This window comes from Salmo salar, chromosome ssa18 (genome assembly GCF_905237065.1).
Source record: "Salmo salar chromosome ssa18, Ssal_v3.1, whole genome shotgun sequence".
NCBI lineage: Eukaryota > Metazoa > Chordata > Actinopteri > Salmoniformes > Salmonidae > Salmo > Salmo salar.
Window position 1 is genome coordinate 22,564,378 of NC_059459.1, and position 15,766 is coordinate 22,580,143.

Genomic DNA, 15,766 nt, shown 5'->3' on the forward strand with positions numbered 1-15,766 from the left:
CTAGCATCCTAATGTTTTGATATGTGTATTTTTGTTTTTACCAACAGTACTTACAAAAAGTTCATTATAACATGTTGTCAGAGTAAGATGGATTTTTTGCCTGTTGAATGCTCCAAATGAGGTGGAATACCTCTTAGCTCAAGGTGGAGACCATAACCCTTTATTCCAAGAATATTCTAGGAATATAACAATAACCTCCCTGGCTAGATTTATAAAGGTCCTTCAGTAAATCCATTCATTAAGATCATTATTATACTATCATCATATATTATAATTATTATACTTCCAACATTAAGCCTACTGTACTGTAATGTGACAGATAACAAATAAATAAAGAAGTAAACGTGTTAAACTTTATAAACTGCTGTTTGTCTAGACTGTGTATTCATACAAAAAAAAGGATTCACAACAGATCCTAATTTGACCTAATAAGAAACTTTAAACAGTTTGATTGACAGCATATGGGAAAGCAAAACATGTTATTTCCACAATTATTGCCACTTAGACCATTTGTTTTGCTAATTGCCAATAATGAAGGGAAACTGTGCTTGTCTCTATGTGTGAAACAAAGAAAAATAAGAATTTTCCCTGCTCTTGGCATGTAGTTTAATAAGCTCTGAGAACAACACATGTTGCTGCTGAAATGCATCTGCTCTGACACTAAATGGAAAGTATGCAGCAGAGTTGTGCCCTTTCGCTTTCGTTTAATCAGGTCTCCTCTCAACCATGGGATGCAGTGATCCATTTTCATTTGTAGGCATAATTACTCGTTGCACTTATTGACCAAAAAGCAAAACAGAGACAGCCTGATTCTGGCTGTGTTTACAGATTAGACAAACAATCTTGCAGGTTTTTGTTTTAATACTCAAACAAGGGATCCACAAGACGCAGAGACATTTAGAATGTACAGTACATTGGCTGCATTTACATAGGCAGCCAAGTTCTGATCTTTTGCCCAATTAGATCTCATTGGTCAATAGACCAATTAGTGGAAAAGGTCAGAATTGGGCAGCCATTGCATAGTGAATATGGACACAAGTGAGGATTCCATACCATTATATTCAATGTCAAGATGCTTCAGATATAATGTTGTAGCTTCACTCACCAATCTTTGGGAATTAATCTCAGTGCATTATTCCATAAGGAGGTCAAATAGATACAGAATAGCCCAATGGGCATATGGGAGTTACCATCGAACTCTGAACATATCCAACAAGAAATATTTGCTTTGCTGAGATCTTATATCCTCAAATGCTCAAATCCGCCGAACAGTAATTCCCTTTTTAAATCATGGAGTTCTATATTATGTTCTTCGTTGTGTTGAGTAGGTGTAAAGACAAGCCTCAGGGCCCTCACTTATGTCACTAGATATAACTGTGAAACTCAGTTACATTAACATTATAGCATATAATCATTCTCTGATGTTGCTTCTCCTGAGTATGCATTTTATGCCAAAACCGTATTTCTCTACAAAGCTTAATTTAGAAAAATTTCCTCAAGTGGATGGAAAAATGTAAAACACAACTGAATTCTCGACAAGATGTGTTGCTGAAATGTGATCTATAGGTCACAAGTTCATGTCGTTGCCATAGTGTGATAATGTGTGAACCTAATCAAACTGACAGTATAAAGGACAAACCACATAATGATGTTTGAGTCCTAGTTGAAGTTCTGTAGACAAACAGCTGTCAATCCCACACAAATAATTTGTCCCCCAAAAAGTCCATGAACCTCATAACCTTTTAACTTGATGACCTCAAATTCCTGGTGCGACTTAGGTCGACGTTGTTTACCATACTGTTGCTATTGTTGGAGCTGAACTGAGGCTAAACTAGGAGGACCGTTTGCCCCAATCATAACCTTTACCCAGCTGGCGCACTAACATAGCCCTCTTGACTTTGTTATTTACATTATAGAATGTGACAGTTTTCATAAGAAAAGTACAAAGAACTGTCTGCTCGTTCTAACATCAACGTTATCCTTGGGGACCAGACCAAGGCTTTTGCTGCCAGCCTTTCATACGCACCAAACAGTATGTATTGTATGTGCCTAAATGGATTACTCAAATGCACAAAGGGGTTTGTTGATTTTTTTCTATGGTAAGGACTGCTTCACTATAATTTATGTTTTTACTTCTGCAACATTCTAGCATTGTGAAATCACTTCAACTGTCTGGTGAGTAGCATTGTGCTGTGTAGATCAAAATATGATAACCTATGTGATAATCTGCCTGCCTGTACCAAGACCCTATTGCCTACATCTGGGTGGGAGATCATTTGGCTCCAGCTCTCAGACCCAGGATATGATCCAATGACACAATGTTCATTGTTTGTACATTGCTGAATAAATCTGTAGAGAGTCACTAACTCCAGCAGCTGTTTGCTATATTTCTTGTGTCTCTGTTGATAGCGACGGGCGATCTGTTTGAATGCAAGTGTGTTTGGATGGCATATGGCCCGTTAATTTCAGAGTGAGTAAGAAACAGACCACTTCAATCGTGTAGGTAAATTTTACTCTTGTGTTCAGGTGTCTCTGCAATATTCACAGAGACCAAGCTGGAAATGAGGGACATTAAAATCAAATTATGACTCTTGCAAGGTTAGAAGATCGATCGGCAGCTTTCGGGCTGTGGTGGGGGCTGTTATTGATGAGCACACTGTTGTTAGGTAAAATGATGAAAGCTTTGCAGTTATATGTAAGGATGATATGGGGCTATCAATCTTAGTTGCAGTATAGCAAAGGGGATCATTTGGAAGCTAATGACAGCAATTTACAGAAGAGGACAAGCGTAGAGATGGTAACCATGACAGATGTCATGCGTAAATAGTCATGTGATATGTGATAGAGCCATTACGACGGAGCACTCACATTATGAGTGCACATACAGGATATTGTGAAGAGCCTAAGTAATGGGGAATGAGTAACCATGGTGAACCATTTGAGCATATGTACTTGAGTTCGGACTCACTACTCTTATGTTGTTATAATAATATTTTGTGAAACACAGAAAATATTAATGTCCCCCACTCTTCTCTCTGTATACAGGCTGTGGAAACCAACCTGGCATCAAAGGACAGCCACTGGGTTTATGCCAATGAGGTGAGACCAAAACCCGTACAGCATTACTATATTTATACATTTCATATGGATGAAAATCAATAATGCTCTCACTCTGTTCTCTTCCATATTTAGACTCATAAACAGTATTAAAGCTCTCACAACATGCCACTTCTCTTCTGTCTTTCTGAGGGCGTTTATACAATATTGACCCAATCATTCTTGTTTATTGCGTATTCACAGCACTTTGGAAGCCAAAGTCGGTTTTTACATGTTATTTGTTGATATGAGATTGGCCTAAATGGTCTTCCAAATGGACTCGAACATCTCTAAATGCCAAGCACTTTGTGACTACTAAACACTGTGCTCTCTATCCTGCCTGAGAGCAGCTGGGTACATTTACATTGATTCAGGCTGATTTGGTGATAAGGACCGTAATCCATCTGATGTCCCAATGCTAATGGGAAAAAGCATGTTCCTACCATACCTGGATGTCTTTTTTATTAGCATTTATGTACTTCCAGAGTACACTGTAAAATTGACCTAACCACGAAACCACAGTGAACTCACCCACTCATACACACACACACACACACACACACACACACACACACACACACACACACTAGGACCATATGGAGATGAATGCGTTAGAAAACAGTACCACAGGAGGTTGGTGGCACCTTGATTGGAGAGGAGGGGCTCGTTGTAATGGCTGGAGGTGTTTGATACCATTCCATTCGCTCCGTTCCAGCCATTATTATGAGCCGTCCTCCCCTCAGCAGCCTCCTTTGTTATAAACATTGACAAGGTGCACAAACCGGCTGATCTTCATCATCATACGAATGACAAGTCCTTATCACGCAACTCTGCTCCAATATCCTAATCATGATGCATGTATTGATCTTGCATTCATCTTGTGAATGTGATTTATTAATGTACCTCATAGTATCTTCCTGTTTAGGCTGCACACAACTCCTGTTAGAGGAAGTGGTAAAATATAAAAAATGTATCTGTTATTTATTTTGTGGCACGCAAACACATTCCTTTTTGCTTTCAGACAATTATGATAGAGTGTCACCACAAAGGCATTAGCTTTAATAGCATCAGACTGCAGAATGTATGAGCTAATTGCATGTTAATTTCTCCATCACTTCCTTAATGATTGACACGATGTGGCATGTTTTTGAGTTATCACTCCTCACTATATTAATGAATAGGACGGGCTGTGCCTGAGTACTTTGAAATGACATCCCCTCTTTCTTTCTCGATGAAAGTCAAGCGTACACTACCGTTCAAAAGTTTGGGGTCACTTAGAAATGTCCTTGTTTTATTAAAGAAAAAACATTTTTTTGTCCATTGAAATAACATCAAATTGATCAGTGTAGACATTGTTAATGTTGTAAATGACTATTGTAGCTGGAAACGGCAGATTTGTTATGGAATATCTACATAGGCATACAGAGGACCATTATCAGCAACCATCACTCCTGTGTTCCAATGGCAGGTTGTGTTAGTGTCACATGTGTCGTAGTGGAGAGAAGACCAAGGCACAGCGGGAATGTGAATACTCATACTTTTAATAAACTCAAGTAAGGCATCCACAAGAAAAACAATAAACACGACAGCAACAGTTTTGCAGGCTAACAAACGCAGTGCAAAAACAACTACCCACAACCCCAAAGAAAAACACACACTACTATATAGGACTCCCAATCATAGGCAACTCAACACACCTGCCTTCAAAGGACGTGACAGTACACCCCCCCCCAAGGTGCAGACCCCGGAATGCACCTTACAAAAGAAAACACACAAAAAAAATATCCCCAATACCACAACAAAACCCATAAACAATAATCCCTAAACAATAAGGGAGGGAAGGGAGGGTGGATGTGCTACACTGTGCTACACCCTCCCTCCCCCAACCCACCTATCCTGGAGGTGGCTCAGGTGCGGGACGTAAACCTCGCTCCACCTTCGGCGTCGTCCACTTTGGTGGCGCCGATAGCTGCGCCGGGCAGACGGGCCACTCGGGCTGACCCTGGCAGATGGACCACTCGGGCTGGGCCGGAGGACAGGCGGGCCACTCGGGCTGGGCCGGAGGACCGGCGGGCCACTCGGGCTGGGCCGGAGGACAGGCGGGCCACTCGGGCTGGGCCGGAGGACAGGCGGGCCACTCGGGCTGGACCGGAGGACAGGCGGGGCACCCTGGCAGATCCGGGCAGATGAGCCACTCTGGCAGACCCGGGCAGTCGGCCCACTCTGGCAGACCCGGGCAGTCGGGCCAATCTGGCAGACCCGGGCAGTCGGGCCACTCTGGTAGACCCGGGCAGTCGGGCCACTCTGGCAGACCCGGGCAGTCGGGCCACTCTGGGAAACCCGGGAAGTCGGGCCACTCTGGCAGACCCGGGCAGTCGGGCCACTCGGGCAGACCCGGGCAGTTGGGCCACTCTGGCTGATCCGGGCAGTCGGGCCACTCTGGCATCTCCGGGCAGACGGGCCGCTCTGGCAGCTCCTGACTGGCGGGCGGCTCTGGCGGCTCCTGACTGGCGGGCGGCTCTGGCGACTCCTGACTGGCGGGCGGCTCTGGCGGCTCCTGACTGGCGGGCGGCTCTGGCGATTCCTGACAGGCGGGCGGCTCTGGTGACTCCTGACTGGCGGGCGGCTCTGGCGACTCCTGACTGGCAGGCAGCTCTGGCGACTCCTGACTGGCAGGCAGCTCTGGCGACTCTTGACTGGCGGGCAGCTCTGGCGCCTCCTGACTGGCGGGAAGCTCTGGCAGCTCCTGACTGGCAAGGCTGGGCTGACACACTAGACGCCTGATGCGTGGGGCTGGTACTGGACATGCCAGCCTGGAGACACGCACCTCAGGGCTAGTGCGGGGAGCTGGCCTGGGGCTCCATTCTTGCCCCGCAAAACTGCCCTTGTGCCCCCCCCAAAAAAAAAATCTTGGGGCTGCCTCTCGAGTTTACTTAACTCTTCCATAGCCCTGGAAACGCTCATCCTTATCTCCGCCCACGTCCATCCTTCTTCCTCATTCCTCCGCTGCTTGGTCCTTTGGTGGTGGGTAGTTCTGTCACATGTGTCATAGTGGAGAGAAGACCAAGGCGCAGCTGGAATGTGAATACTCATACTTTTAATAAACTCAAGTAAGGGATCCACAGGAAAAACAATAAACACAACAGCAACAGTTTTGCAGGCTAACAAACGCAGTGCAAAAACAACTACCCACAACCCCAAAGAAAAACACACACTACTATATAGGACTCCCAATCAAAGGCAACTCAACACACCTGCCTTCAATTGGGAGTCCAATCACCAACACAACACTTAACACACAAAAACCCTGCCACGTCCTGACCAAAACTAATACAATTGCTCCCTCTGCTGGTCAGGACGTGACAGTTAGCTAATCCAAGTTTATCATTTTAAAAGGCTAATTGATCATTAGAAAACCCTTTTGCAATTATGTTAGCATAGCTGAAAACTGTTGTTCTGATTAAAGAAGCAATAAAACTGTCCGCCTTTAAAAAACAAGTTTTAATGACTCCAATCTAAGTGTATGTTAACTTCCGACTTCAACAGTAGATATTCCATAAAAAATCAGCCGTTTCCAGCTACAACAGCCCTTTACAACATTAACAAATGCTACACTGATCAATGTTATGTTATTTTAATGGACAAAAAATGTGCTTCTCTTTCAAAAACAAGGAAATATCTAAGTGACCCCAAACTTTTGAACGGTAGTGTATATGATGCCGCTGTGATCACCTTGAGGAGGGAACGACAAAGGCAAACTATTTTTCAATCGGCTTTGTTCGATGCTGGCAATGTATTTTAACATGGAGTACACAACATGTTCAACTTGGTCGAGAGAAAAGGAGGTGGTGTAATACTGAATACTCTAATACTGACTTAAAACCTGTCAAAATACAGTGATTGACTATTTAAGAAGAAAATACCATATGATTTGATTGACCTAATTAGAAGAGTGGGAGCTGAAATGGTCCCCTTAATAAGCCTACTTATAGTAGTCTTAATTAACTTAATTAACTCTCAGTCACTATATACAGTGCATTCCGAAAGTATTCAGACCCCTTCACCTTTTCCACATTTTGTTACGTTACAGCCTTATTCTAAATTGGATTTAAAAAAAAAACCCTCATCAATCTACACACAATACCCCATAATGACAAAGCAAAAACTGTTTTTTTTAGAAATGTTTGCATATGTATTACAAATAAAAAAAACTGAGAGACTTGTCCACTTCGCATTGTCTTGGCTGTGTGCTTAGGGTCGTTGTCCTGTTGGAAGGTGATCTTTCGCCCCAGTCTGAGGTCCTGAGCACTCTGGAGCAGGTTTTCATCAAGGATCTCTCTGTACTTTGCGCTGTTCATCTTTCCCCTAATCCTGATGAATATATATGCCCCATAATGCCCCAGTATGATTACTATGTGTTGTGACTGGGCGGAGGCAACCATTTTAGCCAGGTAATCTCCAGGCCCTGTGTTCTACGCTTCTGTGTTCCACTGGTCCCTGTGATGCATTTAAGCCAGACAGGCTGGCATCAGGAGAGGAGAGGTTGTCTCTGTCAGTTCTCTGCCCCCTGGGCCTCAGCGCTAACTAGGACATGGAGGCTGCGGTGATGTCTCATGTCTCATTCATCAGCCACCACAACCAGCTATGATAATCTATTGTCACTGCTAACGAAAGTCAGTTCAGAATGAGTTCATATGAAGTGTTAAAGGCCAATGCAGCCATTTTTATATCAAAATCAAATAGCTTCTGGGTAACAATTAAGTACATTACTGTAAAGGGCGGCAGGTAGCCTGGCGGGTAGGAGCATTGGGCCAGAAACCGAAAGATTGCTGGATCGAATCCCCAAGCTGACAAGGTAAATATCTGTCGTTCTGCCACTGAGCAAGGCAGTTAACCCACTGTTCCCCGGGCGCTGATGACGTTGATGTCGGTTAAGGCAGCCCCCCGCACTGCTCTGATTCATAGGGGTTGGGTTAAATGCAGAAGACACATTTCAGTTGAATGCATTTAGTTATTCAGCTGACTAGGTATCCCCCTTTCCCTATTGGATTTAAATTAAAATGGTCTTTTTAGCAAAAAAACTATTTCTCAAGCAAGAATTTAGCTAGCATTGTCTGGGAGTATTCTGAGTAGGAAGGGGGAAACTGAAAACAAGCTGTTATTGGCAGAGAGTTTTGGAACTCTTTGTTATTGGTCTAATCAATTTAACCACATGTCGATGTCACCATGGAAAGCTGAAACCCATGCAAACCTGCTGATTAGAAGGTCCTGTGTAGATTGTATTTTCAACCAGCAACTATCAGGAAATAACACTTATACATTTACAGTGTTAGTTTCATCAGCTGTTGTACAATATGATATAAAACACAGGAAAAACAGAATTTGGAGTGCACTGGGTCTTTAACTGGTGAGAAAGGCAATGATAGGAGAGCTGAAGTAGAGAATGGATGGAGAGAGGGAGAGAAAGAGAAAGAAGAACATGTACTGAAAAGTTTTGAGAATTATAAAAAGAATGGTGCAGAGTAGGAGAGATGGTTTGTCACGTTATTCCTCAGCAATTGTTGATACCAAATGTGGACAATCTTTCACTTTCTTCACCACAGGGCAGGATCAGTTACAAATCATTGATTGATGTATGTGGGAGGAAGTAACAAGGCATCCTTCTCTCTAAATCATCAGCCAAACCAGGGTGTGATGTTGGCACAGGGGAGGGTGGTTGACACTCTCTGGTGGTTCTGTCTGGATGGATGGATGACGCAGTCAAACAGGATTCGTTTTTCCTCACAAAAAAAGAGAGGAGGTGACACCTGAGTCTGTGTGTGATGGATTAGACACACAGCGTGACAGCCAGAGTCAAGGAGGACAGGGATGATATGACTGATTGTACGTGGTAACTGCCCGACAAATGTTGGGATGGAAACGGATAATGTTTACACTATTTGTGAAACAGCAGTGGGCATAGTAGAGAGCAATAAAACACATTCCACTACCAAAAGACAGGATTTTTTTTTTTTATTAAGGATGTGTATTTTACATTAACATAGTTAGACATAAAACTGTAATAAATCATTGAGTTGGAAATAGACAAGCACTTTAGTTAACCATAGTAATGTATGCTCCATCACATACTGTAATTATCCACTACTTTTTGAGCTGCACAATATATATGGTGATGAGAGAAATAGAGAGAGAGAGAGAGAGAGAGAGAGAGAGAGAGAGAGAGAGAGAGAGAGAGAGAGAGAGAGAGAGAGAGAGAGAGAGAGAGAGGAGTGTGGCTAGGGTTGAGGGATCATCTTGGCTAGGTAAGAGTACATCCCAGAGTTCCCCTCCCGGTCCTTCCCCTAGTCTCTGAGCTGCTCAGCATAGATGTCTAAAGCTGAAGAAAAAAAAAGCACCTTAACTCCTAATTAAATCTCCATGGTGATTACCAGGATTTCTTTATTTATATATCTTGAAAGATTAATAACATGATTGAGCGGCGTATTGAGGATAATTTAGCTGTCAGCCAGGCTTGATTTGATTAATGTATTTAGATGATGTGTGTCATTGAAACTACCCTCTGTTGAATTTTGGGTTTCCTGTCTTGACTAGGTCAATTTACCTTAACTAGGTAATCTGAATTTTTTCCCTTCAGAGTGTATGTCCACACTGAATGCATAAACAGCTGATCTCTCTCACATTAATCCATTCTGCTACGTATTAGCTCTTTAATAACGGTTTTGATCTGTACTGAAATTGAATTACAGAGTAACACGATAGTGGATGTTAGTCACATTGTGTTAGAATGGTGCCATACGAATCAACAAACTCAAAGGGTAAGCCACCAATGTTCTTTCCTTGCATACCCAAACTTCCTGCCACCCCATTAAAATACTAAGACCTTGCCATGTGAAGCTTAAAGCAGCGATCAGCAGTGGAAACAATAACAAAGTGTTTCCTCACACTTGTTTTGGTAAAAAGCAGAGGGATGGGACTGGAAAAATGTAACCGCTCATAAATTCATAGACATAGCTATTGATGCAAGGACTGACCATCCATGATATAAAAATTAGAGTTTTAACCATTTTTGAGGCTATATAGTGTGTGTTTACGTTTACTTTGTTTACAAACCTTAGAGTAAAACAAGCTTAAATTGTGGGTTATGATGGGGTACAACAGTTGAACTAAGCTCATGATGCATTTATAATATAAGCTTGTTTTACTCTAATATTTGTAAACAAAGTAAATGTAAACAAACAATATTTTGGTTCTAATGGGGTACAACACTTGGACTAAGCTCATGAGGCATTTATAATTTATATTCTTTAATAATTAATGGGTACATATCATTAATTTATAAGTCCAAAAATGGACAACTCTGAGGGCCCCTTTAATGATCCATGCTTTTCTTTAAAACCCCTAAGTGATGTCACAGCGGTAACCTATGGTGGTGGTGGAACATTCTGACAGGTCAGGACAGGAAGGACGACCCTGAACGGGAAGTCATACCTCCATGGATCCTGCGGCATATTCCACCCGATTAATGCAACACAGCACCTCATGAATAGCCATTATTTACAGTTGACTGGCTGTCAAGAGGAAACTTAAACACTTAACACCTACAAAATTCTGTTTGTATGACTCATAGTGTAGTGTGTTATCGCTGTATAAAAATACATGTACATCTTTCTAAAAGCAGTAAAGTACACACCTAGTAAATTATTGATGAGGTCGGATGCTTGTTGCATAACAGTTATACATTTCTCGAAGGAATGAATGAGCTTGGATGGTGAGATAGAAAGAACAAAAGGCCAAGGAGAGTGAGATAAATCGCCACAGAGTTAAAAATAAAAAGGGAGAAAGCGAGACAGCTAGCGGGAAACAGAGACTTGGAGATAGAATGTCTGAGAGAGAAATATTTGAATTGAACAGAAAGAGAGAGAGTCGGAGAAGCACAAATACGTTTGAACTGTCAGTTGCCTTATTACTGTGGTGTTTGACCCCAGTGCTGGTTGATTGGCACATCATTGACTGCTGTCCTGCTCTGGCTCTCATTACTATTGATCTGACCCTTCATCGGTCATCCCCTGTCTGGCCCTGTACTCATTCCTCTCACCCATAACTGTCTCACCCCCGTCTCACCCCTGTCTGCATACATGACTTGGGAGTTTCCTTCATACCCACAGCTGTATGGTCTATGCTCTGGGATTCTAAGAAATTGAAGGATTGTTGTTGTTTATTTGTCAATTGATCAAAGCAGTGGTTCCCAAAATGTTTATAGTCCCGTACCCCTTCAAACATTCAACCTCCAGCTGCGTACCCCCTCTAGCACCAGGGTCAGCGCACTCTCAAATGTTGTTTTTTGCCATCATTGTAAGCCTGCCACACACACACACACGATACATTTATTAAACATAAGAATGAGTGTGAGTTTTTGTCACAACCCGGCTCGTGGGAAGTGATAAAGAGCTCTTATAGGACGACGGCACAAATAATAATATAATAATAATCAATCACTTTGCTCTTTATTTAGTCATCTTAGATATAAAACTTTATTTGTTAATCGAAAATTGTGAATAACTCACCACAGGTTAATGAGAAAGGTGTGCTTGAAAGGATGCACATAACTTTGCAATGTTTGGTTGTATTGGAGAGAGTCGCAGTCTTAAATTATTTTCAACACACAGTCTGTGCCTGTATTTAGTTTTCATGCTAGTGAGGGCCGAGAATCCACTCTCACATAGGTATGTGGTGGCAAAGAGCATCAGTTTCTTAACAGCGCGATTTTTCCAAGGCAGGATACTCTGAGAGCTGCCCAATCCAGAAATCTGGCAGTGGCTTCTGATTAAATTCCATTTTCACAGAACCGCTTATTGCAATTTCGATGAGGCTCTCTTGTTCAGATATCGGTAAGTGGACTGGAGGCAGGGCATGAAAGGGATAACGAATCCAGTTGTTTGTGTCATCTGTTTCGGGAAAGCACCTGGGTAATTGTGCACCCAAATCACTCAGGTGCTTCGCTATATCACATTTGACATTGTTCATAAGCTTTAGTTGATTTGCACACAAAAAAATCATACAATAATGGAAAGACCTGTGTGTTGTCCTTGTTAATGCAGACAGAGAAGAGCTCCAACTTTTCTTAATCATAGCCTCAATTTTGTCCGGCTCATTGAATATAGTTGAGGAGAGTCCCTGTAATCCTAGATTCAGATCATTCAGACAAGAAAAAACATCACCCAGACAGGCCAGTTGTGTGAGAAACTCGTCATCATGCAAGCTGTCAGACAAGTGAAAATTATGGTCAGTAAAGAAAACTTTAAGCTTGTCTCTCAATTCAAAAAAACCTGTCAATACTTTGCCCCTTGATAACCAGCACACTTCTGTATATTGTAAAAGCGTTACATGATCGCGGCCCATATCATTGCATAGTGCAGAAAATACACGAGAGTTCAGGGGCCTTGCTTTAACAAAGTTAACCATTTTCACTGTAGTGTCCAAAATGTCTTTCAAGCTGTCAGGTATTCCTTTGGCAGCAAGAGCCTCTCGGTGGATGCTGCAGTGTACCCAAGTGGCGTCAGGAGCAACTGCTTGCACGCGCGTTACCACTCCACTGTCTCCCTGCGCCATCAGTACAGCTACCAACACATCTTGACCACCAAAGTCCATTTGATGTCACAAAGCTGTCCAGTACATAAAAAATATCCTCTCCTGTTGTCCTGGTTTCTAGTGGTTTGCAGAAGAGGGTGTCTTCCTTAATTGACCCCCCATAATAGTATGGGGCTTGCCTGTCCTAGCCACTTGGTAGCTCACCATATAAGACGCTTCTAGCCCCTTCTTATTAATGGTATCTGTTGCTTTTATACATGTCTTACTACTCCGAAGTTATCTTAATTCTCGCTCCATAAACCCCCGTGGCTTATTTTTCAAGAGTGAAGGTTTCATCGAGTTGTGAGATAGTACTTTTGCACATATAACACACTGTGGATGAGGAGAGGCAGTACTCCCAATATAAGTGAACCCCAAATCAATGTAGTTCTCATCATATTTGCACCTCTTCGATGGTCCAATGTCCCTGTCTGTTGTTCGGTGCTTTCCCGGGTAAGGGGCCAGTAGCTCTTCGGCTGCATCAGATTCACAACTGTCAGAGTCCATGCTAGCTGGGTTAACAACACATGTAGAATTAGCATTGGATGTGCTCGTGGAAGCAGAACAACTTGTGTCGTCGATAGGTTTAGGTATATTACTGCTGGTAGTAGCAGTACTACCAGTAGAGCTGGTATGTGTTTCTATGGACACAAGCCTTACTTTTTTTTAACCACTTTTCAAGCAAACGGAATGAGCAGCAGCTACGTTTGGCTACATACGGACCGTTAGTGGAATTCCCGCGAGAAAGTAAAGATTAATGTGATTGGATGTTGATTATTTGACTAGGCTACCTGTATTTAACATTGTGTTTTTATTTCGCTGAACACTAGATTCTTTTATTTAATTTTTGGCAGTGAAACGAGGTTACCCAAATGTATAGCCCCATTGGAAAATATAAATGGACTGTTTGAAAATGTGAATCACATTTTTAATTGGCGTACCCCCGACGGCATTGCGCGTACCCCAGTTTGGGAATACATGGATCAGAGGAATGGAGAGACATCAGACAATGATGATCCCAATCCATATTCAGCTGAAAACTAATTGAATACCTGACTTTGGAAAGAGTGTTTATTGCTTGCATTTATTGATTGGTCTATTGATTAATCCTACTAATACTCAACTGTTACACAAACTGGTAACAAGATTCCCTTTTTTTATCAATACCTACACTATGGTTACCATGTACCTAGTCCTATAATTCATGTGTGAATACATCGTTTTAGACCAGTTCCAGAGTGTGAACGTTTTAGTAAATTATTAGATTTTTTTTTCATGGTTTTGACCATGAACCCTCCCACCCCATCCTCTCTTCTTTGCCGCAGGAGGTGAGTGACACAGAAATCATGGAGCTGGTCCACAGTTCGTTGGGCCGGATGACCGTCATACGGCAAATCTTCCCTCTGTGGAGAGACACCAACATCCGGTGCATGAGGAACAACCACCGTATCTCCTCCCTGCTCTGTGACCCCCAGGAGGGCTACCTGCAGTCCCTGGAGGTCAGTGTGACTGAGATTACTTTATTAATGACCGTCAGTCACCATATATCCACACCATCAGTGAACTCCACAGAGTACTTTGTCATCACCCCACGTACTGACGAAACATGACCATGACCAAAACAATACTGAAGGGCGACGAGAACGAGTTGGCCATCAGCGCCATCACAACATTGAACGTTGTCATCATTCTAACACGGTGTCATTTCCTTCAATGTTAAAACCCTCAGTCTGTCACCATCACTAGATTACACAGGGCTGCACAGCCACACAGATTTCCAACATTAGAAATGTCTTAGAGATGTTCTCTGTATTCCATCTAGTGTGCAGTGACCGTGACTTACTATGCAGGCTCCATAGCTAGTGTGGAACACTGTTTAGGACAGATGGTCCCCCCCCCCAAAAAAAACCATGGTTTTCAGTTGCATTTCCAAATTAGGAGAACTGAAGACCAAAGTATTTGTCAGAGAAGAAATGCACGGGTGTCAAATCATTATCATGTAAAGTACACCAGACTTGCTTTCTTAGGATTCATCAAGTGGTGCATTAAACCATCATAAAGCTTCAATGATAACAAATCCTTTAGGTGTGGTAAGTGTGGTTATGCCTGAGCAGCCTTCGTTTCAGAGCCACAGGGGACAAATATAGATTGCAATTTCAATTGAATTAGCTATATTGTAACTTTTTACAATTGTCACCATTTTGTGAACTCTATTTGCAACTGTCACATTCATTTGAACTCAAAAGGTGTGTTTGTTCCATACCCAATAGGATCATTTGGATTGAATGTCCCATTAAATCCTCTGTAATGAGGACAAGAGTACTACATTTATTGAACTGATGACAGGTTGAGCAATGATAGAGGAACAGAGTTCAAATCAAATCAAAGTTTATTTGTCACGTGCGCCGAATACAATGAAACAGTGAAATGCTTACTTACAGGCTCTAACCAACAATGCAATTTCTAAGTAAAAAAAAAGATATTAGGTGAACAATAGATAAGTAAAGAAATAAAACAAAAGTAAAAAAGACAGTGACAAATAACAGTTGCGAGGCAATATACATTAGCAAGGCTATAACAGTAGCGAGGCTATATACAGGCACCGGCTAGTCGGGCTGATTGAATATGTACATGTAGGTATGGTTAAAGTGACTATGCATATATGATAAACAGAGAGTAGCAGTAGCGTAAAAGAGTGGTCGATAGGTGGGGGGTGCAGACAATGCAGATAGTCCGGGTAGCCAATGTGTGGGGGCACCGGTTGGTCGGCTAATTGAGGTAGTATGTACATGAATGTCTAGTTAAAGTGACTATGCATATATGATAAACAGAGAGTAGCAGCAGCCTAAAAGAGGGATTGGGTGGGCGGGGGACACAATGCAAATAGTCTGGGTAGCCATTTGAAAACCTGTTCAGGAGCCTTGTGTATTGGGGGTAAAAGCTGTTGAGAAGCCTTTTGGTCCTAGACTTGGTGCTCCGTTACCGCTTGCCATGCAGTAGTAGAGAGAACAGTCTATAACTGGGGTGCCTGAGGAATGGTGGC

The 15,766-nt window shown here is 42.4% G+C and overlaps 1 protein-coding gene across 2 annotated transcripts in view; it reads left to right on the plus strand.

The window, feature by feature from the left end:
• The window catches only part of LOC106577051 (glutamate receptor ionotropic, delta-1), a 353,761-nt gene that overhangs the window by 291,290 nt on the left and 46,705 nt on the right, over window positions 1-15,766 (plus strand). For both annotated transcript variants that reach the window (XM_014154750.2, XM_014154751.2), the window contains exons 5-6: window positions 3,046-3,099; window positions 14,049-14,222. In XM_014154750.2, coding sequence (XP_014010225.1) covers window positions 3,046-3,099; window positions 14,049-14,222 — 228 coding nt within the window. The remainder of the gene's footprint in view (window positions 1-3,045; window positions 3,100-14,048; window positions 14,223-15,766) is intronic.